Genomic DNA, 26,951 nt, shown 5'->3' with positions numbered 1-26,951 from the left:
GAAACATTATATGTCACTGACATAGAAATGAAAAGCTATCTCCAGAAACATGGTTCTGCTCCCAAAAAACTTTATTTTAAAAAGTACGATTGAGAAGGTGTGTGCATTCCACATTTCTCAATCATTTTACTATATTTCAAAGCACCCGATACATGAATGTTTCAAGAGGAATGTAAACAGAGCAAGACTCTTACTGTTTGACAGTGATCAGCAGATACATTCAACTCCAGCAATCTTTAGCACCAATAAGCCTGAAAACACATCCCAGGATAAAATAGTCATGGCATAAGTGGTTCACTTGCTTTTTACTGCTGGTATAGTTCCCCTTCAGTGGTGCCACCTGCTATCTAAAGAGGAGCTGGGCTACTACACCTACATAAAAAGTAAAGCCCCTTTCAATTCAAGGTGAGGTGATAATTCCAGGAATTATCTGCTTATGAAATCAGAGAGTGTGAGAGGAAAAAAAGGCAGACACTCATGTGGTCCCCTCAAATGCAAAGACATCACCAAGTAAGAGTCAAAATTAGAACCTTCACACTTCAGCCACACATTTGTCTGAGAAAGATTCTGTCACTAATCATCAATACATTGGTCTTTAAAAAGATCAGTCCTTTTTTTTTTTTTTTTAATTGAATAATGATATCTTTCCTTTCTCTCTGGAAGAATCTTACAAAATGAAAAAAAATTACTCTGAACAGTCTTTCTAATTTAGACTCTGGGTCTGACATCTGGCAAATACTTCAGCATACATGCCTTGTTAAGCATGTAACTATTTATCTGATTTTCAATGAATGCATACTGAACTAGCATCTTTTCACAAATGAGATATTTGCCTTACAGCCATGTATTTCAAACTGAATGTTATCTTTTATCCTATACTCATATCAGAAAGCAAAGGAAGAGTCAGAGAGAAGAAAAGTGTATATTCTTTAAACAAAAATTTCCAAGAAGAAGAATCATGAAAACTCACTGGTTATATGGATATGACTATTCTGGAGACTGCCACAGATGGACAAACCAAGAAAGGAGGCTGAACTTTAACCTTAATTTCAGGTGGGAAGTTAAATCTGTTTTTTCCTTGTTCGATAAATTCTATAAAAAGGAATACATATGCGACCTAAATGCATAAAGTAGACTATGTGAATATCAGTGGAAGGCTTCCTGACATATACTAACATACATTATTATCAAGTGGTATCTACCTGGAGGGAAATGATTCCCACCTCTAAGAAGAACAAAAACAAACAAAATACCCCACAGTCAAATGCAAGGAGGAAGACCTCACATTTATCTGAGGGGATAAATTTGGAGGCCTGCCTTGTAACTTTTAAAGGACTAAAAGCCATCCCCACTTTCTGGATGTGAACTATGGCAAAACATCACTGCATTAACTTCTGACCTTCAAAAAAAAGGTTTTATGCTCCCCACAAGATTTACAGATTTAAGAAAACATTCAAGAGTTCTGTGGCGGCTGTTGTTTTCATCGTGCTTGTGGCTGGGGTCGGTTTTGCACACACCTCTGCACTGCAGGCCCCGAGCAGAAGACGCCTGCCCTGTGCTGGCCGCAGTGTGACTTACTTTCCGAATCGGGAATTGAGCTTGTTAGTGAGGAGCTGGTAGATGTGGTGATGCTCATGGAGGGGCTCATACCGTAACGGGGGTACGCTCCCGTCATGGCTGTGGTATGAGAGATCCATGCTGCGGGGTCAATTGGCCTCACTGGTTCAGCTGCAAAACAATCAGAAAGGGAGAAACAAGCAAATGGAATCAGATTTGCAGTAAACACCAGGATCTAAATAAGAGGGGATGCTTTTTGAATGCACAAGTCCTTGCCATTCTGATCACGCAACTGCCAGCATGGGAGAACAGAAGGCACCTTGCCAGCAGCATCCGGTTTTATCTGGGAATTGCTGCACCAGCCTAATAGGATACAACCATGACACTCATATTCCTGTAACTGTAGTAGGAGTGAAATCATTTCCCTTGTGGGAAGGAAGTTATCAGTCCAGTAATAATAATTCACTATTATTCTGTACAGTGAGATAGAGTTTCTGATTTCATTATGATGTGCATGCTACCCAATACTCACACAAAGCAACAGGAAAATCACTGCCTACTTCTAAAGGCCTTGGACACAAAATAACCACTCAGAGGGCAAGTCTTCTAGTGAAGGTGAAATAAAACAGTAACTGTAGACTCAGTATTTGCAGAGATGGAACATCCTGGAGTTCCCCTCTCAGTGTTTTCAGCAGCCACAGTGAAACTTTTTAGGACAGAAATAGTCTTGCAAAATAAATAGACAAGACACAAAAAGAGCATTTGAAGAGACTGGAGTCAGAGAGGAGTTAAAATTATACTCAGATTTTAAGAACAGCCACACAGCCTGTCATTTATAAATCTGAGAATAAACTGAATTTTCCCATAACCTGGATTACTTATCTTCTGAATTATGGTGTCTGTTGTTCCATTTCCTTGGAAGATGATTTTTAAAACCAGAAATTATATAAAAGAGCTCTGCCTATGGTAGATATTTTCCCCAAAACATCCCACACACTGTTGCAAGCAATCTAGCCTACAGCAGATATACTGCTGTTTGTCTCTGGTCCTTATCTGAACAAAGGACAAACTGATACACAAACCCTCCCTGCTGCAAATCTGAAATATGTGATACATGGGATTTTTCTTTTGATGATGCTGATTTTCCTAAGGACTTCACTGAGTGAGCTCCTGTAGTTTGTGGGAGTCTATTGCAGTTTTTGCAATGGTCAATGCTATCCTCAGCTTCATGAAAGAACTGGTAACAAAGCTGGTTCCAATACCACAAATAGAGCACTCACCAGCAGGAGGCAACTGTGTTTGTCACATGCGCACAGATCTTTTATAGCCATTGAAAGGTATATTAAAACCAAACTTTTAAAACAAGACCATTTTCACCAATGTTTATGTATATTAAACTATGTTGTTTGCCTCAAATTTTAAAAATACTCAGTTTAGATTCTAACAAGTGTACGTAACAAAAAGAGGCTTTTTAACATTTAAATATATTTATCTTCCAATCTTGCCATGGATATAGCCATCAAATAGTTAAGAGCTTGATCCAAAGCTACATGAATCAAAAAAAGGACTCCCACAAATTCAGTGGGCACTTCAGGGTTAATCTTAAACACTTAAGATGCCCCACTGGCTATCTTAAACCTTTGCCTCCCAAAACAAAAAACAAACAATACATCAAAATCTCGAACTAAAAACATGGAACTTGCAGGGAAAGGAAATCTGTTAGATGTCAGAGTAGCTGAAAATGTTTTAGACCTTGAAGGCCCTACAGGAATCCAGCAAGGAGCAGAGACATGCACTTACCCCTGGGGATGGTGAAATAACTCCTGGGAGTAGGGTCCCAGCATTTGGCTACTGTTAGGCTGATAGGTCTAGAAAGAAAGCAAATAGGCAAGGATGACTCTTATCTTTCCTTGCAGAAGTTGTGAGAACCACAATGAACTCTTTTGAACAAACTTAATCCTATGCAGCAGTTGTCAAGAACATTTTGAAAATGCTTTTGTGATGCTGGTCAAAGCACATTCAGTAAGAACCAGTATCAGGTTGTTTCAGTGTTTCCATATATCAGCAGCACTATTGGTGAAAACTTGAATGATCAGCTCTTGAGATTTTAAAACTCTGACCAGATAAACAAATAGTGCCATCGAAACCAGGCAACTCCTAGTTTGTGTTGGTTTTAGCTAGTAAATCCGAACCAGTCTCACCTATTCATCACTTACACTGAGAAGTTCAGAGTCGAGATCAGCAGCCACACTTGGTTGCTTATTCAGATCAAAATGTTGATTTTTCTGACATTTGCTCAATGCTAATAACTGCATAAGGAGGATAAATAGCAAAGGAGATTTTGTAATAAGCTCACCCTGGCTTGGAGACTATTTCCCGTAAAACTCGTACTGCATCATCATTGCTCATGTTCTCAAAATTGACGTCATTCACCTGAAATGTTGCAAGAGTCAGAGGTCAGGCTTTGCAACAGGAGAGGTAAAGACATTTTAATTGTTTGTTTTCAAATGTATTTGCCTTATAAGTATTTCCATTCATCTGAGCAGCTGCAGAAATGTTTTGTTTCTCAGAGCACATAAACTATCCAGCAAAGAGTTGGCAAAGATTTATAGTTTCAAGTGATAGCAGTCTAACACATTTCTCTGACTACAGGTGAACTCTGTTAACTGATTGTTATGTCCCTGGATCTGGTGGGATGACTGAGCCGAAGTCACTAATGCATGAGCCAGCAGCATGTATTTTTGGACATGGACCAACCTGCAGAAGCATGTCTCCTGGTTCAATTCGTCCATCTGCTGCCACAGCCCCTCCTTTCATAATAGAGCCAATGTATATGCCACCATCGCCCCGGTCATTGCTCTGTCCTACAATGCTGATCCCCAGGAAGTTATACTTTTCTATACAGATAGAAAGTGGAGGGTGGGAAAAAACAAACAAACAAACAAACAAACAAGGTGATTGGAATGATAGTGAAAAGCTATCACCAGACTACTTCAGTCCTCAAAATCAGTACACGGCTTTCTCTCAACGCATCATCTGGACCATGTTTGATTTACAACTATCTCAGTTTATCCTTTTGTTCTGTGTCTGGCCTGGCATGTTCACTGCAGCAAGGAAAAGTTGCTAAACATTGTTTTTTTCATACAAGACACTGATCTGCTTGTGCAACCAGCTCACAACTATACTGTGTTGGACCAACAATCTGGGCACCATTAACAGAACAACAACTCTCAACTGCCATATGCTTTAGTTCAAACTGGAGTCATTTCACGTTAAGGGAACTTTCAACTGGCTTCACAGGCTGCTGCACCATGACAAAAATACGTCTGGATCACTTAAAATTCATCATAAAAAAGCATTGCTCATTTCTTACCCATGTTGAGCGTGACAGTAATGATATTTAGGGACATGGTAGAATCAGTGATGCTGCTGAACGAGGATGACTGCAAAACACAACAGAGAATTCTCCAGGTTTTAAATGGCTCGACAACAGACAACAAAAATAATCACTGAAAACAATTTTATCAGGAACTGATTTAATGGTTTCTGTTTGGAAGGTATCCAGAAACCACTGTGGCCTCCTCCAAATATTACCCTTCATTTAGAATCTGTGAGGAAAAAATATCTGAACACAATCTGCACGTTCTCCAACAGCTTGTCTGCAAAACACACAGAGCAGGTTCCTATACTGAGATTTCTCAACTGTAGTTCAAGCTGAATCACTTCTGCTTCCTGACTACATGACTGGCAGGCAGAGATATTTAAGTATTAAAGTGCCCAGTGTAGCATGAATTATTATACCCACAGCTTCTCCGTGAAGAGACATGTGAACAACACAACCCTTCAGAAAGTCTGTCAGAAGACAGACCAAGAAATACAAATATGTTCCAAAAACATGTTTTAAAACAGCTTTTCTCACTATTACTCCAGTTTCAGTGATAAAATATATACATATTCATTCCTTAATTGCTCTAGACAGACGTTTATAGGAGAATAAAATAAGCACTTCATGAAGGTAAAGTGCCATCTGAACCACCCTCATCCTGCTACTAGAGGACTAGCACAGAAAAGGGCAAGAGAAAAGATTTGCAATCTTCTATAAACTCAGATTTCTCCTTCAAGCAGAATATAAGACAGGGCACTTTGCACATCACATGTCTAATACTACAGACACCTTCGCATTAACCCTTTGCCCAGACCAGACAGTAGCATAATGGAAGTTTTCTTATAGAATGGTCTCAAAAAAGGCAACAAGAAATGTGATCACTCAGAAACAAAAGGAGGAAGGAGGAGGAGGAAAGAGATTCTTGAACCACCTAATGCTGCAGCATTTGAAATGTTAGAGATTGAGTCCAGAGAACACTGGAGCCAAGGGAGTCTTTCCAATGAATTCAACAGGACAGAGAATCTGAATCCCTTCCTAATTCACATGCTACACTCAAAACCATGGTTCACCTCCTTGGAAAATTATGATGCCAGCCTTACCCTGTCAATCTGCCGCATCCTTTGTTTCCTCCTCCTGCGTTTATGCTTCCGTATGAGCCGGGACGAAGTACTTTGCTCGGTGGAGCTACTCAACCTGAGGGAAATCCAGAGCAGATTTCAACTCTGTAAAGCTGAGCCATTTGCCATTCTCTGCACCCTTCCAAAAAAGGCTGATTACCACAGATACAGAAGAGCGTAAGTCATGCAGACACCATCAACTAGCTCACAATGCATTGCTCTGCTTATTGCTGAATTGCTGCTTGACCCCAGCATGTGTTGTTATCCTAGCCACTGCCTAGGAGCACAGGAAAGTCACCAGCTAAATTGCAGCATGGATTAGAGAGTATAATTTATTAGCTTGCTTCCTTCTGGGGAGAAGAATAACTCAAGCCTCATCTCAACAGACACGTATCATCCTGATTTAACCACCCAAAGGTCATAGGTAGCTATCTTCCAGTACTTAAAGGTGGTCCTGACCTCATGCCCAAAGAAAATGCGCACTGTAAGAACAGCTGTACACTAAGTAATGATTTTAAACACTGCTCTGAGAGAAGCTCCAGAACAGACAACCTGGAGAATCCCTTAATATTAATTTTTGCGAGCCTTATCATGGTGCTGTTGTTTTCCTGTGCTGCTAACTACCATATTCACAGGAACTTAATATAGGGGCTTGAATTTTATGAAATAAAATAGCAGTTGATAATAGCTATTACCAAATAGTGACCCAAGAATAGTGAATATGATTTACCTCTACATGTTTTGTTCTTTTTATTCTGGTTACAGTTTGCTCTTTTTAAGACTCTCCCAGAATCATAGAGCCACAGTGTGCCACATTCTACATAAGAGTTAAGAACATTAACTATTCCCATTTTACACATGGAGGACCAAGACTCAGAAATTTCTTTGCCCAAACTAACTTCAAAAGCCTGGAACAAAGCCTAGATTTCAGAGATACCAGTGTAACACCAGAAAGACATCTCTCCTCTATTTATTAAGTTAAGAATGGTAAAACAGACAAAGCAGGTAAAGCTCCATCTTTAGTAAGGATAAAAAAGATCCAACCCTACCACACAAGTAACTGAACTGGCACTGTCACAAAGACGACAGTGCCAGTCTTTTTTCCCAACCTCCACATTCCCGTCTTCAAAGCTCTAGCCACACATATAAGTGTTAGAATACCACAAGCAGAACTTGATACCAGCAACCTCAAGGAGCTTGCTGTTGTAAGAGTTAAACCCACCACACTGGGAAACCCATCAGGAATAAAGTAGATGTGTTGTAGTCAGGTGTGTTGAACTCAGTATTAGAGACGATGGAACCACTTGGAGAGTGTACATCTCTTGGCTTATTCTTTGCGTTCACAAAACTATTTCAGGCATTTTAACCTCATGCACTCCTTTTCCCCCTCCCAGCACAACAAATTCATTTAAAGAGCCAAGAGTTTGTGTTTTGAAAAGAGATCAAAGATTTGATAATTCTCGTTCCCTGGAACCAACTCCCAGCACCTGATTTTCTGAGGCTGAGACACTGGGCTCCCAAAATTGGATGTGTTCAGTATGCACCACTCTGAAAGTATTGGCAAAGGTACTTTTTGTGGAGCTAGAATTCTCCATACAAACTAGACTGCCCACAGCAGCTCCCAAAATTCAGTAACATACACCATAAAGTCAAATACTCCAGCATTTCATTTTCATCTCTGTTGCCCCCTTCACCTCCCCACTATCAGCGGAACTCAGACGTATCACTTGAATCTTACTTAAGCCCTACAGAAAGGACGCAAAGGAAAGGGGGACTTACCTGATGGTAGCCACTTGCATTGCCTATCACAAACCATTTTACTAACAATATTCTCCCTCTTCCTTTCTCCTCTCCAATTTAACTCTCCTTCTCTCTCAGAACATCTCATTAGCAGGATTCAGCTAAAACCTTCCAACACACAATAGTCAGGGAGAATCTGAAGAAAGGCAAGGCATATTGCTCACACCACAGCGAACCTGCCTCCTCTTTGAGAACTGCAGCAAAAAGAAAATAGGCAAAAGACTCTGGAGGAGCTTTTCTGCCTGAACCCAAGTCAAGCAACAAAATGCCTTCAAAGGCTGTAAGACAGAGGTGAGTGCCCTTCTTTCACTGGTTAGAGTAAATTCAGCGCTCCAAGCTGCAAACAAACCCTCTGCCTAGAGATTCCATTCCCTGCTGCAGACACAACACAGGGATATGAAAGGCCTGCTCTTTTGCATGTTGGCACAAGGCTTTCTGCTGATTTCAGAGGCAGCTGGGCTAGACCATAATAGAAAAGACAAAATGTCACAATTTTATCTGCTTTTTGCCTACTCTAACTGCACCTTAAAGTCCTTCACAGGAGCCAGGCAACTGATTTTCATTGTTTAGATCCATATTTCGCCTACTGCCATACCACATTTTATGGGATTTATCCTGGGGCATTACTTAAGGAATATGCAGTGCCTTCTCCCCCAACTTTTTCAAAATGACAACCCTAATGGTTACTGTCAATAAAGAAAATTCATTAAATTCATGTATGCCATTTCATTTATTCAGTTTTCCATTACTATGTGCCTGAAAGGACATAGTAATGCCTCTGGCTAACATTGTCTACTGTTAAAAGCAATTTTAGGTTAGCAATGTTCATATAGCAGTGAAGGAAAATGGAGAGAAAGCCATACTGAAAGCCACACCTGTTGCAGCAGGAAATCAGGGAGGGAATTCACCCAGTATCACAGAATCACAGAATGGTTGAGGTTGGAAGGGACCTCTGGAGATCATCTAGTCCAACCCCCCTGCTCAGGCAGGGTCACCTAGAGCACATTGCCCAGGATTGTGTCCAGACAGCTTTTGAATACCTCCAGTTGCAAAGCTCTTCCTCCACTTTCCAGCCAAAGGCTGGATAGCAAGTTATGGAAATATGGGATAGCAATAGAAGAGCTTCAGCAGACAGGTTACTGAATTTCATTGCCTTAAGTAGCCTTGGCAGTAACCTGGTGCTATTCCATGGCACTTTACACCCTTCCTAAGGAGTAAGCAACTGAAAACTACCTACCAATGTATGTTAGCATATTTTCTCGTCAAATTCAAATTTTTCATTGTTCCTGTGCACTGCCAATAAAAAAGATCTACTGACTGCCAATGCTGACTGGTTGTGCCAGTTTCCTTCTTCTGTTATTGGGTACATCAATAAGTTGTTGCTCAGAAAAAACATAGAATGATCACTCCCAAATTTTAGTCTGATCTAATAAAATTGAGCTAGACAAAAATATCTTTTTGCCTACACTGAGTATGGTTGGAAAACAGAATTGCTCTCTGACTGAGTAAGTACAGGATTCAAAAATACTTTCATTACTATCTTTACAGAGATATATCAGGGATGAGCTCAAAAAGATGGACTGAAAAAAAAAAAAGAAAAATTCTAAATACACTGCAGAAAGAATATATTTGTGGTGATAGATGTGTGAACAATTAGCTCATGCCAGTATCAGCATCATGTTCCTTCTTCACTTTTGCTCTCTCGATGTACTTTGGCAACTCTGCAAGGGGAAACGCCTTTTGAAAATTGGTTCAAAATTTGATAAATGATACAAAGTTTAGATTCCTTCCTTCTCTAAACAATGAACTTTTTTTTTTTTTTTTTTAATTAAACCACCAAGAACATAGTTTTCTGGCAAATTTCTGGCACTTCTGTTTCCAGATGGTAATTTATGAAGAGAAGTGATATTCTGCTGAATTTTCTCATTCCACACTGCATCAGATTGCAGGAATGGACATCAGTTCCTCAGAAAGGCCATATTTCAGATTTATTTCAAGAAGGCAGATAACATCTCAGCGAATTACTTGATCTAAAACAGTCTCTCACATTAGTTTCAGAAAGTTCATGATCAAGAGGCATTACAGAAACATTTTTATGTGCCTAAACATTGACTTCTTCATAGATAAACATTAGAAGATGGTGTTGAAAAATGTATGCAAGGAAAAAAAAAAAGAGTAGCAATATTACACTGGAGAAACCACAAATGGAGGACTCAACTCAGTTTCTTCATCCTTTCTTGTGAGAAGCTGGACTACGACTTAAGCTGTCTTAATAAACCTACACACAACACAGTTTGCTTTGGCAAGACTCCTATACTGTGTGAAAGCGTATTTGTAAACAACAGGTTTCACAGTTTCTACAATTTCTTAAAAAGGAGTCAAGCCAATTCTTTTCTCAGATAGTTACAGTACATTTAACCATCTCTACTTGTCATTTCTTTTAAAATCCATAGTCATAACATATCCTTGCTGAATCATTCTTAAACACTGCTTATCTCATATCCTACTAGTATCTGGATGCTAAACAGCAGCTCAAAAGTATTCTAACAAGGACTAATTTTTTCTCTCTACAGTATCCCCAGAAATGATATGATTCTTGAAAACTGATGAGCAAGACAAGGTGGTATATATAAGCTTCTGGGAAAAATAAAGCGCAAAGATTAAAAAAAAAAAAAAAATCACAAATCGTAATGAATTTCTTGCACTAGCTACTGGCCAAAGCCCTGACTGTACTTTTAACAAAAAGGCTAATAAACCCCACAGGAAAGATAAAAAAAAAAAAAAAAAAAGTCCAATCTATATTCCCCGAAGGAAAAAAAAGTAACAAATGATTTGTTAAATCAAAGGAAAGCTTATCCATATGATTTAAAAAGAACCACTGTTAATTCTGAAGTGAGAAATAAATGCAGTTGAAATTTTTACAGTGAATTATTTCAGTTACTTGGAGTGAGAATACTAATTGCTGTTTGCTGACAATAACCCTACAGCCACAAGCTTCCCAAGTTCTAGATACTTATTTGCTTAAGAAAAGTAAGGCAGAAACAACAGTTATTGAAAAGGTTACTGTGAGCTCCTTACATCAATCTGTACTCAAAATATCACCCACCACCTGCAAATGCCACTAACATTCAACTGTATCATAATTTGAAGACAAAGAAAAAAAATCATTACATTCACATTACTTCAAGGACCCTTTTTAAGAGCAAACTTTTTGTCTCTTTTCCTGCATCCCAATAGAAAAATCAAGATTAATCAAAACAGCAAGTTTCTGTTCCCTGAATTTCAAAAGTCAATAAAGTCACTGTACTTGGAGAACTTCTGACAGAGATCTGCCTGTACTATAAAAATGATGCCTCATGCTATACAAAAAGAAGCCAAATGAATTTTGCTAGACATAATACATCTTTAAAGCAGAAATTTAACAGAGAGAAGATGGGTGAATGTAGGGAACTGTACTGTCTTGTAATGCCTGTGAATGATTAACTCACTGGAAAAAAGTTACTCTTTCTCTCTAAATGTAATATAACTTTCTTGGACAGGAAATTAACCAAATCTGCTTCACTGCTCCAAATTGAAAATAAAAACATAAAATATCAGACACTCTTAGAAAAGCATCCCAAACCTCACAACCTCTTCACTTTTAAGGTAGTAATATTCTTCACGTCTGATTTCTTCTCTTTGTGTCCTCCATATACAACCTCCTTCACAATGCAGATTCTGACACTAGAGCTCATCAGCTGTTACTAACCAAACTTACCCCCTTGAACCTTTTCCCCAGACCCCAGTCTCCAGCAGAGAGCATGCCTGATTTTCTGTATGGCTGTATTTGCCTCTTAAGAAAACTACTCCCTGCCAGCACAGTCTCTCATCTGCTCGAAAACATCATCACTGTAACACAACAGCATACCTTAGAGCATTCCATTAAGTTGTTCTTCCTGACTAGCTGGCCTGACAGCTATTCTGTGTGCCAAGAGCTTCTACCCTAGAAAGGAAAAGGCCTCCACAGCAGTTTTGAAGAGCCTCTTTCTTCTCAGGTCAGGCACAGGAAGTTTTACTTTATTAATAGATGGAGGGATTTGCTGGGTCTACTATACTGTGCTTCAGTGGCCACCCTGGCTGTGCTACTGTATGTGCATACTGTAAGTCTCTCCTACTGCATAACTTGCTGCCATGGAAATAATTCATTTATTTACAAGAAACAAAATCATCTACAGTTTTTTGTTTTTTTTTTTTTTTTTAAGGTGGGGGGAAGGGAGGGCTGGAAGCCCTAAAGGCTTTAGGAAGGCTTAGAATACCTTTGGGTTAAGTGCTGATCCTGCTAAACATTTATGCATGTGAATATCCAAGTGAACTACAAAGCATCCTAAGGACTAATTTTCTTTATCTTCAGGTGTCAGCAACTTTGCTGTAACTGCAAAATAGGTTCTCACAGCTAATCCAGAACCAAATCTTAAATGTTAATATAGTTACCCTTTCAACCCTTTGGAAGCACTCAGCATTTAAACAGCAGTTGAAGGAACAGGTATTCTTCAACAGGTATTTAAGCTGCGACTAACTTTAAGACCACAAATATATCTACTGAACTCAATAAGCTAATCATCTGCTTGCAAACACAGCAAACATTTAAGTGGCATCTTCATGAGTTGTTGTTCTCTGCTGTTTCTCATCTACCTAGAATTTAAGAATGCCATATTTGTACCTTGTTTTAGCTATAGGTCTCTTTGAACAACCACAGATCTGTAAAGGGTTTTTGTATCCTGTTTGGATACATGGGACATTATAACAGCTCTAGAAGCAATGCTTAGAGAATGCTGTCACTGAAGCCAGGAAGGGGAACAACAATAGTTTTGACTGATTTTGCACCTTTAAACATATATTTTTTCAAATCTGAGGAATTCATCAGCTTATAAACCTTTTAAGGAATAACTAAAATATCTTGAGAGATTAACGAGGATGCCTTGAAATAGAAGGCTTTTTTGCTAACAGCAAGGAATAATTCACCACATTCTCCCTGGTTGCATGAAAAGAAAAAATTAATTAAAAAGTCATATAAATATTTGGTGACATGACCTGCCTTTGTAAGACATTAACTTTGATGAATTCCTCTACTCATAGGTCTCAGATAATATGCAATTCCATAGGAATTCCTTTCCAATTCTGCCTTAGTTAAGCGAAAACTTATTAGGAATCAATGATGAGAGTATTTTGTTATGATATTCACAATGCTACTTTACAAATAGGCAGACAGTTGCACATTGCTTTGATTCTAAGATAAAATCACCCTTGTTATTAAAACAGAAGGACAGGAACAGAACTTTTTTCTTAACTAGAACAGTGGCCCTAAGCTATAGGAAGGACCCCAAAAATTTAGCTGGTTTCTCTGAGCAGTGTTAGGGTACCATATGATGCGACTGATGAATTATCAGTGCTCAAATCATAGCTAGCAGAAAAATGGAGGAGAGGCAAGGAAACAGGTGAGGGAAGAGGAGAAGGGATGTGAATCATCTCATCTCCTCAGTTAACATGTTTAAGTAAAGCCCAGAAACACAGTCAAGAGGCTGAGAAACAGATGCAAAGAGTATTTAACAACTCAATCACCATGCCAATGCCCTACCTGCTTGTGTTGTCATCATCATCAGAGTCAATGAAGCTGCTGGATTCCAGCTCACTGCTCATCATGGTGGAAGAGCTGTCATAACCAGGAGGGTGCTCACGGTGTCTGTCTAGTTTGGGATGACCATTGATCCGAGGGACTGCAAGAAGAAATTCAATGGAGTATTATTAGATAAAGAGGAAGGAAGAAATAGCACATAAAGCGTCAATGAGGGTAGCACTGCATTCACGGTGTCAGTTGTGGACAACCCTACAGGAGGATCCCTATGCAGAAACCGAGTTATTTTGTAGAACCTGATTTCAGTTAACAGCTTGAAAACCTATTATCCTGGCACACCTGCCTTTTTCATAACTTGTTTATTTGTCTGTGGCTCAGTTCATGTGCTATATTCAAGACTGAATAGGCAAGCCATAAGGGGATCAAGAAAGCAGTAGCAGGCATGAACAAGTATTATAATGGTATTAAAATGTGCACTAGAATGGCAACAAGCAGTTATTATCAAAAGGAAGGTTCACAAAAAGATCTTGGGAAAGCAGCAGACAACACCATCTGAGTTTGGTATGGACCAGTCAAACAGCACAGAAAGCTTTAAACAACATTCCCTAATGAATTCTATTAACTTCTCACCCGTAAAACCACTCATTTCCCTGATCTATCCTACTCCTTCCTATCCCCTTACCTACACCACATTGTCTGGGCAATACAATCATATCAAAGTACAATATCCAGGGATACCTATCTTGTCAGGGTGGGCAATTCATCAATCACTTTATACCAATGATGAGCTCAAAGAGTTACAAACACTATGGAGTATGTGTTGCTGTATCTCAGTGATCTAGCAGTACCATACGTATGTTTTGCTACTCAGCACAATTAATACCCATGGAGCAAAGCTAAAGTAATGCAGTGTTCCAGTGAGGATCACTCAGGCTGCCCCTCTCTGAATTACTGGAGCTGTAATTTTGGTATTATTTAAACACGTCTCTACAGGGCAAAGTCAAACACACTAACTGCATTTATTTCTTTCTGCAGGGAAAAGTGGATTTACTACTATTTCATAATGACAAGTGAAGCACACAGCTTCTGCCCCTGAAGTGGGCTGTGAACCAGGTGTCACAATCTTGCTGCCCCCCGCCCTTGTCCACCTTTTCATATGCCTATTCTTCCATTGTACATCCAACTCTGCTCCAGGCAAAGAAGGCATGAAGACTCAAGAAAATAATGTCTCTGCTGATATATGACATTTGTCATAGAAGGGCCTTAAAACTTTCTCCATGGTAAGGGTATTTCACTTCTTTCAATCTTATTTAAATGGCAGTCAGGATACAGCGCTGAACTATGCATTTTGGTGAAGTCCTTTCAAATGAAAATAACACACTGTTCTGTTACTTTTTTTTTAGTAAATATTATTATGACTGCAGAAACACTAAGGAAATAAAGTAATATATTTCATGAGACCAAAAGATACAGCAGTTGTTCTTGCTTTATGCATGCTAACAAGACTCACCTCTTGCTCATATGTACAGCCTGTTTCACATAGGAGCCTTAAATCATTTTGAAAACAGATAACGTGCATTACTGAGTTACATGTACTTGTCTGAGCACAGCTCAGACTGATAGGAGAATCAGGAATTTTATCCCATTTCTAGCTAAAGGGAAAAGTATGAGCTAATTTCAGAGCACTAGAAGCCAGAAACTCCTGAACTCCAACAATACCAGCTGATCAGTCTGGATTACAGCCCTAGATGAGCCACCCAACAACCAACCCTGTTCCTATGAATGTCCATGGCAAAATATACATTGGCTTAAAGTTCTCTAATGTAAACTCCATATCATACCATACCATACCATCAGTAAACCAAAGTCATTTTTCTAAGCCATCTACCTCATCCAGGTTTGGCAATGACTAATTAGTAATTAGTTAAGACTGGCAAAGCTCTCTGAAGATGCAAGAGCTCCTATTTCAGCAGCAAGGGCTATCATAGAAAAAGTTAGTGTGAAACGTAAATCTCAGTAAAATAAAAAGATAGGTTGCAGTCCCAAAGTTCAGGTCCCAATCTTAGCAATGTTAGGAAATACTGCAAACACAGTCCCTGGTATCAGTCCCACCTCCAGATTAACAAGAGGAGATCAGAGATTTATTCAGATAATACAGGTACCCTCAGTGATAATGGGATAGAATTAAAAAAAAAAAAAAACACAGAAGGGGCTGAATCATTTTGCTTTGGTACATGAACCAACCCTTGGTAATGAGTACAAACTGCCAAAGTTAGCAGGTTATTCCACAGTTATCTCATATAGACTTTCTTGTTCATTGCAGTGATGCAAGCAGTCTTGGCCCTGGCAAAGGCAATACCACGGACTCATATCTGGATAGGTTTATCCTTTGTTTTTTATGGCCTCCTTCCAGCAATGCCATCCTACTTCATTCGTACTCACTGGAAAAAGTTATAAAGATGGCTCCCTAATCAAATAACTGCATAAAACAGCAGCAGACTTTCTTCACTTCACAGACCGTCTCTGATCACAAAGCTGTATCCATGAAAAGTACTTGTGCAATGTGCTCTAAGGTGACCCTACTTGAACAGGGGGGTTGGACTTAGATGATCTCCAGAGGTCCCTTCCAACCTCAACCATTCTGTGATTCTGTGACTCCTTAAAAATATTTTTCTATCCAACTTCAAAGGTAGCAAGTCCCTCATCTATAATTTCACATCACACGATAGTGACAAAACACACAAGCCTTCAGAGGACTCTGTCTAGCACATCAAATTGCAACTAAAAATACACATACCCACTTGATAAGGAGACCTGACAAGATATATTCTAGTCACTGTTTGACAGGTCAGGACCCAGGGATCTCACAGTGAACAGTGGGAAGCAGCAGTCAGTACACCTACCAAGTAAAAAGGACACTTTCCCATTGCAAACTGTAATTCTGAAATTAGAAAGTGATTGACATGGCAGCAAATTAACAATACTGAAGAGAAAGGAGACCAAAGGCTGAAAGCTTACAGCAGACTCAATGGGCTTACAGTCCCAGAGGAACAGGACTATGGAGCAGCACTCACAGTCCGCACACTTCAGCATCTTCAGCACCTGCTAGTCAGCCAGAAGACACAACTTCTCTTGTTTTCTTTCCTTTAAAACAACAGAGTGCTACAGGGTCTGGGAAAACAGACCCCTTTTCTTTTTGCTATAGGACATCCTGACTCCAGAATGAACAAAAGATATCTGATCTTGTTACTTTTGGTAGGTAAGTAAGAGCCTGCCATGCAGTGTTCTGAGGCATTTCTCATCATGTCAAACCAATGGTAGTCAACCATTTTGTAAATACGATCCATTTCTTTTCTCTTCTCACTGAATTTCACACCCACTTTGTAAGAGTCATTCAAAAATGAACTTCTCCTTACAAAGGTTCAATGCAGAGTTAACTATGCAATCATATTAGTTCTACCTATTTAAACAATTGAGAAGCAGATCAAGAATATTCTCAGAACCATAAGAAGTGGTGTTAAAGGTTTGGTAGATGACAGTTCATAACTCTGAGTCAGCACTAAGCCAGAATTCCAGCACTGCTGTAAGGTCTGCAGTATTGCTGGGGACAGCCTCTTCAAAATTAACTGAAGAATTGAAATTACGAGTACCCCAATTTACCATAAGTCACTTGATACTTATTACCGTGGTGCTATTGCCCTGTATTAAATACTAATGGCATTCCTGACACTGTAAAACAAGGACAGTTTTTCCATCACCATGATTACATTGGGCAGTCAGATACAGATGCACCTGGTGGATAAGACTTCCACAAGGCATGGGCTTGACTGCAGAAGCAAGTCTTCAGCAACTCTAGAGAAGAAGCATGTGTATAAACTGTTTTTCAACTAAAATCAAAATTTGGTGATCTGGGCCTAGAAAGAGTCAAATAAAACAAAGTTCTTGCATGTGAGTTTGAATTTTCAGAGAGACTCTCCTGAATCTGAAAACATAGACTATAAAGCACTCACATGGATTGAGTGAAATGAAAATTTTGCCCAGAGCCTCACAAACCCAGACAGAAGGGTTCCTTGCAGTTCCTCTTCTGGCAGTGACCCAGACACTCAAAAAAAGATGTTGACTGGTCTAGGGAACATCATCTCTGACAGAAAGATGACCTTCTTCCCTTCTTCCCTGCGAGCAGGCAGCACAGGAGGCAGTCTACAAGAGATCAGCTCACAACAGAGTAGAAAGAGCAGGAGAAAGAAGAAACTTATTCCAAATCAAGCAGAGAGAGCACAAAATCTCTCAGCTGCCTCTTCTGAATCTCAAGTCAGTTTCAGCTGTAATAATATAGACCCAGCCACTTAATCCAAAGGCAGTCTACAATACGTGCTCCAGCCACATTAAGCTAGCAAGAAAGGGAGGGACACACATGAATGGAAAAGACCACATGCATTTAAGACAGGCAGGCAGGCAGGCATGGAGACAACAGAGTATTTTTAGTTCTTTGGTGAGCAGCCCTCAGGGCCTAATCTTGCCATACACTAAACAAGCAGGTGAGTACACTACCAGGAATGAAGGACATTCAGCAATGTCAAATGTAACTCAGCACCTTAAAGATCAAGCCTCTAATGAAAAGTAACAGCACATAAAGATAGCTTATAATATGCAAGAAATCAACTAGCAAAGAGACAGGGACTACATTTAAGATGGCCTACAGTAAACTGGTAAACTGATTCTACAATGGAATCGTATGTTCTGTAGTAGCTTTGACATAGTTTTCCTGAAGATCTCAGTCTTGAACCTTAAACTAAGCATAATACTCAGGAATCACAATGCATAGGAGATCAAGTCAACAGCATCCTTGAACAGGGAAACTTTGCTGAGTTGCACTGTTCTACCTAATGAGTTACAGTAGTAGCCCCATGAGATCAGAAGGAAAATATATTCAGAAAGCACATAAAAGATCCAGCATTTTTAGAGGGAAGAAGGAAAAAAAAAAAAAAAAAAAACAGGAGGCAAGCAACCTAGGAAGAATTTCAGCAACCTTTTAGACCATATTAGAAGATTCTCACTTTGTGGTTTCCCAAAGGAATGTGCAGTCAGTACCATGCAAAGACAGCTCCACCCGCTGTTTGAGTAACCTCCACCCATTGTTTGAGTAATTTTCTTTCACTTTGAGCCACTGACAATTTGGAAGCGTTAAACAGAAAGACACCTGCTTCTAATACACTATATATATGTGACTTAGTTTTCTAACTGGAGGCAAATAGTTTAGTGGGTGGGTCTGTGAATAAAAGTCTGTGATGGCATCTCTTGGGCCCAAATATTCCAGATTCAGGACCATTTTAGACGCAATGGGTGGCATCTATTAATTCTTAATTAAGCCTGGAAATTCTTGTCTGGCAATGAATGAAAAAACAAGCTTACTTTGATGTATAGACTAGAAGCAAGAGCTGAAGTTCTGTAACTTATGCATGTACTTTGGATGTACATATGTTTAAAGAAGGATCATCTGAGCCAATGTGCCATAGTTACACCAGCATAAAACATTACTGCTGATCTAAGCCTAGAGAAATCAGAAACTATTTCAGAGTATTTGGGCTCAGATCTTACAACGCTAAGATACAAGACTCTCACACTGTCTACACTGCAAACTCTAACACATCATACAGATAATGTGACCTACCTTTAAATGAGCAAACTTGAATAATAGAGGCAGTCTAGCCACAATAGCATGGAGCTTGGCATCAGCTAAATTATCACTCCTCTCCAGGCTGATCATCTTCTAAAGCTACAGAAACTTATCATCATCAGACAGAATCTCCCTGGCATTTCACTGTAGGCTGTCCAGACCATCTAGAAAATCCTGAGCTTCAAAGTCTTTCAAAGCAATTATCAAGTTTTTCTATTAAAATAATAATAGTCCCTGAAAGCACACAAGAACCCAGGCACTCTTCTCTTCAGTAGTATTCATACAAAAGTAGTTCCGGCTCTGAAAGGCTAACAGAAAAATTGTTCTTTGTGAATGAAAAAAGGGAAGGAACTCACCATCTTCATGCCCTTCTCTAGTCCTGCGTCGATGTCTGTCTCGCCGGTGGCTAACAACTGACTCTGTTCCTGTTTCATTGTCCAATCCATCTCGACTGCTGGCAGCATTTGGGCTGTAAGAGGACAAATAGGAAGAAAAAGTGGAGTCACTTTTGATAAAAAACAGTTGCATTCATGAGAACGTTGGTTCAGAAGACCCAGACGACTATTATACAGATTAGCTAGTCTGGACAGCAGCAGTGCAAACTCCCCCGGACTGCTCTGCTCACCTCAAAATCACCTGAAGGGTGACATGACATCAATCTCCCTGCCCTGAGACACTGCACTATTTGCAGAAGTAGTATCATCATTACATCGAAAAAGCTGCCACGAGACATTTGCATGAAATTTTCATGGAGAAAAACGTGTTGATGGGCAAAGAAAAGGAATTTTTTTAATGCACACTGCTCTTTTAACAGATCTCCGGTGCACTGATATGGCAACAGAAAGTCAGTTTTTGCAACTAACACACTTCATAGGAACTGGGAGCTCAGCTAAGTCCCATCATGAGTGTTTTAATATCACAAATTAGCAGCACACCTGCCTAACACTGGAGCAAACACACAACACTTTTTGGAAGAACAAAGGTCGTTGACTCTCACACCCATTCAACCTCCAAAACACCCTGCACATCTCTCAAATCCTCCCAAGCTCATTCTGAAGATCAAGCATTCAAGAAGCATATACAAGAACGTATGAGCTCCTCTAGTAATGCTAACAGAGGACATGCTCTATAAGAAGGTTATTCTCAAAGAAGTACTGGAACTGTGAACTGAATTGCCTTTTCTACAACATTCCAAAGGTGTTTACCTAGGACACAGTCTTGTTTACTAAATCCAGTGTTTCAGCTCACTTCCTTGGTTGCTTGTTCATTCACAGACTTGTTTCCCTGACAACCTGAGCTAGACATATGGCATGCTGACAGCCAGAGGGCAGAAGCCACAACTCACTGCAGCCACTTTTAATACAGAGCTGCAACCTTGAAGGTTGAACTCTTACAAGTCACAGCAAGGCTCAGAATAATTAAGTGCATGTCTGTAGGATGTACAAAAAGATCCCAGAATCTCCTCTCATGCTCTCAACTGTTTGAAAGTCACACAGCTACATCAGTGCAGCACAGTCCTCAATCTAGTAAGCCCCAGCGAAGGGCCATTATGAACAAATAAACTTTGAACAAAGATCAGAAGAACCTTGATGACCATCTCAGTGGCCAGATTTCTTCTGCTTTTGTGATGGCTCTACTTGCTGAGAGTAACTTTTCCATTACTATAATCAGCCAGAAAAAAAGGTTTCAAAGAGGCAGTGGTTTAGGACCACTTTCTGGGATGAATCTAAACAAACATCAACAACAGCTCCCTAACTCTTGAACTTCCAGACATTTAGAAATGGCCATTTCTCAATTCATACAAACAATACTGCCTGTCACCTGTAATTCCAATAGATGAGTCAAGTCTGCTAGTCAAGAACAGTGGCAGTAATACAAAGCACTGAGTCTGTAAGATCACTTATTTGCAACCATCTGTTTCAAGATCTCTGTTGAGGGGGGGAAAAAAAAAGAGTCATGTTAAAGTGGAGCTGGCTGGAGCAAAGAGGGAGATACTCTTTTCACCTTGCACAGAATTAGCTTAGCTCTTCACTTTTCCCCTCAGGCTCAATGTGTTTTATGGATCTCTGCCATTCTTACATTTCATAAACTACCTTGAGGCGTGCACATGGAAGGCAATGAGAAAAGCCTCTTGGAGTGCTGAAAAAGGACACAGCTCTTTTTAATGGACTATATTGTGGAAATCGACCTATAGCTCCTGAAATTGCAATAGAACATGGCCTGACATAGGCTAATGCTCTGCTGTGAAAGATGTCCCTTAGAAGGTTACTGCTCATATTCTTACTCTCTGTCCCACAAATTCCACCCATCAGAAAAATTTTATTAAGAGCTTTGCTACTTTTTTCTTATTCTTAAGCATGAACCTAAAAAAGGCTAGGCAACAGATCTTTTTCCACAAAAAATATTACTTGTATCTATGAATTACACCCCCTTCACGCAGACATACCTTAAAGTGATGAGAAGCAAGAAGGGAACTTGCATGAACTTTGCAGACTTTCTTTGTTGATGAAACAAATACAATATTAGGATAATATCACTGAGAGCTTGTACAAGGATGCCTCCACAAAGCAACTCAGTCCAACAGTGATGCTGCTGCTCCTGCCTGCTTTCCTTGTACCTCTACCAAAATGCTGCACTGTTGACCAAGAGTTCTTTCTCTAAGGCTAATCTTGAACCTGGACATTAACGTAGCTACATAGCCTGATGGCTGGGTAGTCAAATGAGGGCTTGTCCAAGATCAGTACACATAATTTAGCTGGACCCAGAACTGGTATATGTGCAAGCACATCTGCATGGTGTTACATTTAAGATGACTGCTGAAAGCCTTCTCTAACTGCACAAACTTCCTTTGAATGAATGAAATGTATTGACATGCCGACTATATAAATTAGGAAATAGAGGTCCCTATTCAAGAAAACATTTGAATGCACACTTTAAGCCCTAATGAAGCTATCCAAATATAAGCACGTTTTTAAGTGTTGTTCCAAGTACATTCACATTTCTTGTTTCAGTCCTGTTCAGCTGAAGAGGGGAAGAGGGTGACTGCTTCCTAATGTAGTGTCTCTTGTCTTTGTTAAACACAAACACAAAGATGGGCACTGGGAGCCAGTCCTGAGACACTCTAAGCCATCTCAGCAGCACCATCTAGTGACTACCACTGTTACTATTCATTACTAAACAGTTTACTAGGCTAAACGAGCAGACACAAAAGGTTCAGAAGGAACCTCTCAGCTGGCTTGTTTTCTCTCTCACAGCTGAGCAAATTCAATTCAATTTCCAGTGAACACACTGAAGAGTTGCAGGCAAGAGTAAGAAAGGTAGCTCAGGAGGTGACTATTCTCAACTCACTTATGCTCCTCCACCAATAAACCATGAGCAGCTTCAACCATTCAGGATGAATGGGGATTCTCCAATGCCCGGCTTACCAGCAAACAGAAGTGGTTGTGCGTGAAATACAAGACGAGCTTCAGAACCCTCATCAGCGAGAGAGAAAAAAAAAAAAGTACATTCCCTTTGGACTTAATCAGCGATGAAACAAACTATCAACACTGTCAAACAGCTAGCTGGAACCAACACTTCCCCTCTGATATGTACCTCATTCTCTCATCTGATACTGCCTGCTTGCTGATCTGTCCACTTCATTCATTTCTTGTAGTCTTTGTTGGCCAGCAATATTTCTGCATTTCCGTATGCGCAATTACACAATATCCAGCTCAGTTGGGGCTTCTCATACAAGTAAGACCCCAATTATCTTAACACAACCATCACTGAAGAAGGAAGATAGGAGATGACAGGCCTGTGGTGATTTTAGTGACATTAAAAAAAAATCAAAAAAAAAAATCAGTGATCTAGGAACCAAGAAGGTAAGTCACATTCATTTCCCAAGATCCATCCTTTAAAAACAACGCTGAAAATCTGAAAATGGATCATAAGAGAACTGCAGTAATGAATCATGTTCAGGAAACCATGCTTTGCACTGAAAGACTTGAGCAGCTCAACTTGCTTAAGTTTATCCAAGAGAAGATCAAGAGATGACTATCCCTGTCTACAAATATCCACATGGGGAAACAGTTCCTGACACTGGACGGTTCTTTAATCTACTGGGAAATTGCTGGAAGCTGAAGCTAAACAAATCTAGATGAGAAATACAGCAAACAGTTTTAATAAAGAGTCACAAACCACTGAGACAAATGACTTCAAATTGCAGTGTATGCTTTATCACTGGGAATCTTTAAAGCAAGACTGGATGTCTTTCTAAATGAAATGCTAATAGCTAAACAGAATTAAGGGCTTGGTGCAGAGTAACTGAGTGAGATTCTCTGCCCTGTGTCATGGAGGTAAGATTAGGTCATCATTAGATTCCCTTCTGGACTTAAAAAAAGGCATTAAGGGAGAGCAAGTTTTAGTCAAAGGCCTGCCCACAAGCCGGGACCTTAAGTCAGAATCTCTACCACAATCTAAAAAAGTAAAAAAGGGGCAGAGAGAGGTGAAAAGAGGAGAAAGGAAGATGGTTTATTTAGGAATGAGAACTCAAGCCAGAAAAAAAGGACCTCCTGTGTCACTACACCTGAGTCAGCATGACCTGTGTAAGTTACTTCAACTCTTTGAGGCTTCTCACATTCACTTTGTAATATGAAGGCAGCATCACTTGCAGCACTGGGCTGACTGGAGTCAAGAAGAGAAGGACAGTAGGTATATTTGCAGAGCACAGGTTAATTTTCTTCAGTCTTGCTACATACAGTTATTAGCAGTGAGTGGGTCTACACGATTCTGTAATTTACAATATAATTTTACTTTTACATTTTATTTTAAAATAAAATTTGATCTTGCAGTTATTACATTTAGGTATAGGTCTGGAAGACAAAGAACTAGTTATACTTGCCAGTCATGTGATTGCACTCATACAGGCCTCTCCCGGCCAACGCAAAGTAATTCACGATCGCACGAGGGCAGTAAAACCCTTGCAAGAAACGCAGTGTCAGACAGCGTTAGCATTTCCCAAGATTTCTTGTCCCCTCCAGAAGGCACTTATCTGTAAAAGACTCATACAGAGCATAAAGGGCTCTTCTAGGCAACAGATATCCCAGAAAGCAATGGAAAAATGTGACAACAGACAAATCAAGACTGGGTTTCCTTCTCAAAACACGTGCCACTGGCTTGCTAGTGCTGGGGCTGCGCTCCCTGCATTAGCCCATCTTTCTGGCTACTTGTTAAGGTCAGCAATGCAGAGGGAAACGCAAGGGGCTGGGCCAAGATTGAGAAATGAAACAGATGTTAACCCCTACTTAGTAGGGCTGATCTGGTCTTAGTAGGACTCTGGTCTATGCAGCACAAGGCCTATTCAGGAACTGAAGACAGCTTCAGCACTCCCTGATGTGACGAGCAGGAGAAACTCTGCCAAGTGGACTATGCAAGAGCCACTGAAAGCTCATTTAGCTAGGCCAGCTACACTTTTTACACCTTAGGACAGATGGGGCAGGATTATTCACTATACACAGAAAAAGATTACTTCTAGACTTTAACACCAAATTTACAACAGATGCAAGAAAGCCCTAGAGAATAAAATCATCTGATTACGAGGGGGTGGGGGTGAGTATTCTGGCAGTTACAGTGAAAGGAAGAAGACAGGAACTTGGCCTTCAGTTCTGACGCAGGTGCTCCAGCACTGTAAAAGCCTTCGCAGAAACTTCTCCGTCAAATACTTCTATTCAGTGTGCATCAACTGATGTTAATTTACTATTTTCTTGACTTGCAATTCAAAGTTTAAATGCAGAACTCCATCTCCCTAAAGAACCAATGCATGGGAAGCTAGCTTTGAAGTTGGGGTCAGGTATTAGGTTCATCACATCAAAAAACAGAAAGCCTGGAAATTCAGAACTTGAACTCTTCAAAGTTTAGCATTGTTCAAGCTTCGTCTGGGCAATATTTAAAAACAAGACACAATACCAGCTTTCAGGCACGCTTTGGGAAGCCACTTGCTGTGCCATGAAACAGACAGGAAACAAGATTACAATTTCCCAATATTTTATATATTATTCAGAACCAGGCCCTGCTTCAAGTCTCCCTTGGGTAAATTCAGAGTGCTTCCCTGAAAATAAGGGAATATCTGAGGACTAACACTGGTTCAGCACATGTAACAGGAAATAACAAGGCTACCATTAAATCAGATGACAACTGTTCTGGCTATATGCAGCCCAAGCTGTTAGCCTTTGTATGCACAGGGAGGAGACATTATTCCTTAAGTGAATTTTTGCTCTTGGTATCAGTGTTCTGTTGTCCCTGCACACTACATAATTACATATAACACGGTAATAAAAGGTTGTCATCTGTAAGGCACAAGAAGCATCCCGATCTCCTCTTCTACTTAACTGTTCCACAGTGAGTTTCAAAATGAGACATAAAAGGACATTTATTTCACTCTAATAGTGACAGATCTTTCTCTTCCCATCCCCCTTTTAATTCTTCAGTCTATTATTTTTCTAACAATAACAATAAATAGCTAGTTTGCAGCAGCAGGGAGAAATATGGGGAAGAGGCAGACATGAATTGCATATTTTGGTTTAAAGGAGGAAAAAAAAAAGAAAAAGAAAAAGACAATTTTCTCTTACTGGAATGATGGAGGCCGGGAGTCTCCAATGCCACCTGTTCTCTCAATGGGAGGCGGAAGATCTGTGTGGCTCTCAGTGCACTGGGAACCTGTGTCAGAGTGAGAGCTTTCAGCCAGGACCAGCTGTCAACAAAAAGGACAGAGAATTAGACACATCTGTACAGATTTCTCCACCTTGACGCAAGGCATTCAGTGACTGCTTTTCTGCTTACTCTGTGAGCATCTAGAGGAACTAGAGGGAGAAGAAGTGCTTGGTGTCTAGTTGCACAGATTCCTGCTAATCCCTCAAAAAAGCCTGTTGAATTTGATCTCAACATAAAACCACCACCAGTTAGGATATCCACAAAGTTTCTGCAAGCACCACAGAGTTTTCTTCATCTCATAACAATCACACCGAGCAGGGAGTGCAGTGTTTCTTATGACTTGTCATTTCAGCATCCTCTGTGGTTTTTAGGCTTGCAATTTGTCAGGACTCCTTGTGAAATGCATGCACATTGCAAGACTGCACTTTAAGTCTGTATTTGTTGTGACAAAAATAAAAAACAAAAGCTGAAATTTGTCAGTATGATACCCAAATATGCTATAATTTGTTATATAAAGACCCTCAAAAAAAAAAGGAAAATTCACAAACTGTTCTGGACCAAGAGCCAAATCACACTTGCCCCCCATCTCTATTAGATGTCTGAACTAAAAAAAAAAATCCACCAAATCTCAAACCCCATAAACTTTAGAAGGAGGGCCAAACTCCTGATGTTGGTCAGACTCATGCGTCTTGAGCCCATTCTGTCTCTTAATATTCCCTGAAGAGAGAGCTGCAAAATAGCATTTCCCAAACACGCTGTGAAAACCAGGGTGTGCAGTGTATGCTCCTCTATAATCCATAACAACCTGAAAACTTTTATACAAACTACAAACAAAACTACACTGTTATAACTAACACCTTCAAAACTGATGCCAACATCCACATTCATGCAAGCTGAAGGCTCCTGGCAGCTTGCCAACCAGGGTAGAAGGGAAGGATGCAGAACGCTTGACAAACAGCATTCACATAGAAATAGGTAATGGAGATATGGCATAATAATCAATCTTCCCACTACAAACACCAAACATCTATATACAGCCTGGTGTGCCTGGGACTGATTATACATTCCAGTTCCATTGGAAGGTAGAGCGCAAAGTCTTCAAACAACAGTTTA

The 26,951-nt window shown here is 39.9% G+C and overlaps 1 protein-coding gene across 4 annotated transcripts in view; it reads right to left on the bottom strand.

Annotated features, from left to right (window-relative positions):
* DVL1 (dishevelled segment polarity protein 1) overlaps positions 1-26,951 on the bottom strand; it is a 106,485-nt gene that overhangs the window by 15,037 nt on the left and 64,497 nt on the right. For 2 of the 4 annotated variants that reach the window (XM_067310854.1, XM_067310853.1), the window contains exons 3-11: positions 25,757-25,878; positions 19,505-19,617; positions 13,475-13,613; positions 6,043-6,136; positions 4,931-5,000; positions 4,315-4,454; positions 3,914-3,990; positions 3,358-3,425; positions 1,579-1,728 (exon numbers count right to left, since the gene is read on the bottom strand). In XM_067310854.1, coding sequence (XP_067166955.1) covers positions 1,579-1,728; positions 3,358-3,425; positions 3,914-3,990; positions 4,315-4,454; positions 4,931-5,000; positions 6,043-6,136; positions 13,475-13,613; positions 19,505-19,617; positions 25,757-25,878 — 973 coding nt within the window. The remainder of the gene's footprint in view (positions 1-1,578; positions 1,729-3,357; positions 3,426-3,913; positions 3,991-4,314; positions 4,455-4,930; positions 5,001-6,042; positions 6,137-13,474; positions 13,614-19,504; positions 19,618-25,756; positions 25,879-26,951) is intronic. The other 2 variants (XM_013956070.2, XM_067310851.1) reach the window with 1 other exon arrangement.

The sequence above is a fragment of the Apteryx mantelli genome, chromosome 26 (genome assembly GCF_036417845.1).
Source record: "Apteryx mantelli isolate bAptMan1 chromosome 26, bAptMan1.hap1, whole genome shotgun sequence".
Taxonomy (NCBI): Eukaryota; Metazoa; Chordata; class Aves; order Apterygiformes; family Apterygidae; genus Apteryx; species Apteryx mantelli.
Note: the sequence above shows the minus strand (reverse complement) of the source record. Positions and strands in the feature narration are given on the sequence as shown.